Consider the following 2798-nt stretch of genomic DNA (forward strand, 5'->3'; position numbering starts at 1 on the left):
ATGCTCGAATAGTCTTGAATTTTTTTCGTTCATAATACATCTAAATGGCTCACATAATTTGGAAGGTTTAATTTGAATTACAGTACGCAATTTACAATATTCAAGCAATTTTGAAGTGCCTGTGTATCATCCATCATATCTTCCAGAGCATGAAAGCTTTTCTCTTTCTAAATCCGTTTAGTAGATTTCCTCGATACGGCAGTAACGCGGACTGCGTCCGACCCTTGCCAGGACCACTCGGTGGGTCCCACCGTGATGTATGTGTTTTCTCCACGCCATCCATCCATTGTAACAGATATCCAAGGCTCAAGTGGATCCCACGTACGCATTGTCATGGCCCATCAAAGCTTTCCATCCGATCACCTGATGGACGGAGTGGATTTAAATATGGAAGAAGAAACCAACACAAATTGCTGTTTCTGTAAAATACGATATCTTACAGACGTTAGTATCTTCACCTCAACCTTTCCTGCAACCATGTCTCCTTCTTCTTCCTCCTCTTTTACAAGCCATCATAATTCTCTGAAACTCTCTGCAACAATGACAAAAATACCCTCCCCCAACGTCCACAGCAACAACCACAATGAAGATCTTGAACTCATTGTATTAGTTCACCTAAAACAGAATTACAATTTGATGGTGCAATCCCACCGCGCTGCCACTCGCTACATTCGACGCCAATCTAGTATTGTTGAAGATGCCTTTCCAAACCATCATTGCTTCGTCTCTCTTTCTGAAGAAGGTAGAGAGATCTGCGTCTCACATATACTTAGTGGTATGGATGTTAGCCCCGACGTCATACAGGAATTGGTACCGCTGATCACTTCTTTCTGCCATGAGAAGGCGACGGAGGCGGTACAAGCAGAACAGGATTATCTAACGATCTCGATGGATATCGAGATTTCTACGACGAAGGTGTTGAAAGCAGAAAAATGTAGTGGGACGAATGTGGGTGAAGAGTGCATGATTTGTCTAGATGTGTTCTTGATCGGGACGGTGGTGACCAGCATGCCATGTTCGCATATGTTCCATCCTGCGCGCTTGCATTGTTGGATGGTTGAAGGCAGCTAGCTCGTGCCCAGTCTGCCGTTTTAAGATTGCAAGTTGAGGGAGTGGAGTACATTGTATTTTTATGCTTGGGGTGGAAATTTTATTCACTTGATCATCATCATGTGATTTGTGATCTAGGCGCTCAATGGCCCAGATTCACTTGGGATCATCTGTGGGTTGTTAGCTAGGATAGGGGGCCCACTTGATCGGTCCCACAAGAAGTTCTATGACTCACTGCCTTGTTTAGCTTAACTTTCAATGAGAGATTATTAAGTCATTTTCAATCTTTTCTTCAAAATTGATGGTTAGGATTATAAATATTAAATGGCAAAATTAATTAGCATTACTTCTACTTTAAAAATGAGTATTTTTTTTTTTCCAGGAAATCGTGAGAAAGGAATTATTGTCCTTTGTTTATTTTTCTAACAAGATTTCCTCCAAAATTTAGAATCTATCTTTAAATTATATATATTGAATTTTTTTTTCTTAGTTACTAGCAGGTGCATCAATACACCCTGATCCATAGCAGGTGCATCAATACATGTGCCCATATATGGGATGCTTGAAGATTAATAGCGACACATGTGACATACATGGCATATTTGGGCACTTGAAGCTGAATCGTGACAGTGCTTGAACCATGTGGTGGCACTTGGTACAAGAGACATTGTCGCATGGGCAGTTGAATTAAGATGACAACACTTGTGTACATTGGTCCCATCAGCACATGTGGCATATTTGGAAAGATTGCAGATGGACACTTGCACATGGAGTGCTTTGTAGATACAGGGTGGAAGAGATGGATAGTGGCACATTAGCATATATGGTGTGGTGGCACATGTGGTGCATAACTCAAGATGGCCAATAACCTATTTGACATATGTGAGACCATGGTGGCATATATGATCTTAACCATGTAAGAAACACATTTTCCTTCCACCATAAAAAAATAAAAAATAAAAAATAAAAAATAATATTTAGGTTGGAGGTGAGAAAATAAATTTCATTATTTTCAAACAAAGATTAAAAGTGAGAAAGGGTATTTCCCACGAATAAAAGGCTTGACAAACAAGGGAACTTTGATGGGACATAAATGTTTCCTTTCCTCCCCTTTGAATGAATCCAAAGGGAGCCTAAGGGATTAGTGATGGAAATAAAAATGGAAGTGTGAGTTTTATTATTATTAAAAAAATTTACCCAATCCTCCGATAAAGGGTTGAAACTCCTCACAGTTTGAGTGTTACGCCAGCCTCGTCCCCTAGGATGATCCCATAACAGGACCTGGGTAATCTTATACACATGCAACATGCAAGATACTTTTGTTTCCATTCTTCCGGTGGAGCCCACTCCCAAAGAAAATTTGGGCTAGCCAACCATCTATAGATATCAATTCTTGAATCTGGGACTCATATATCAGTAACATTGTTATCAAGTGCCGTATGGATTTAAAGGTCAAATACAATGAATGGCCTAACTTTCAGCTCTCCAAATCATTCATATGCAGGGCCCACTAAGGAAGTGTGGAAACCACCTCCATCAAAAAGTCACAGCCATCTGATCAGTTGACTTACTCCTGCATAATGACCATTGGCCATACTTCGGATTTTGCAGGCCAAGTATTAAATGGATACAATTCCTCAATGGGCTACTTTCTGCACCATCCATTTATGGTGGAACCCACAAGGTCAAGTATCAAATGGAAACAATTCCGCAATGCACACCCCAAACATGGAATGCTGACAAGAACA

At 40.4% G+C, this 2798-nt stretch overlaps 1 protein-coding gene across 1 annotated transcript; it reads left to right on the forward strand.

The window, feature by feature from the left end:
- The first annotated feature begins 387 nt into the window (after window positions 1-387).
- On the forward strand, window positions 388-1071 carry LOC131244066 (uncharacterized). The gene has a single exon (XM_058243728.1). It carries the CDS (start codon window positions 388-390, stop codon window positions 1069-1071), a length of 684 nt encoding a protein of 227 aa, XP_058099711.1.
- The last annotated feature ends 1727 nt before the right edge of the window (window positions 1072-2798 follow it).

The sequence above is a fragment of the Magnolia sinica genome, chromosome 4 (genome assembly GCF_029962835.1).
Source record: "Magnolia sinica isolate HGM2019 chromosome 4, MsV1, whole genome shotgun sequence".
Lineage (NCBI taxonomy): Eukaryota > Viridiplantae > Streptophyta > Magnoliopsida > Magnoliales > Magnoliaceae > Magnolia > Magnolia sinica.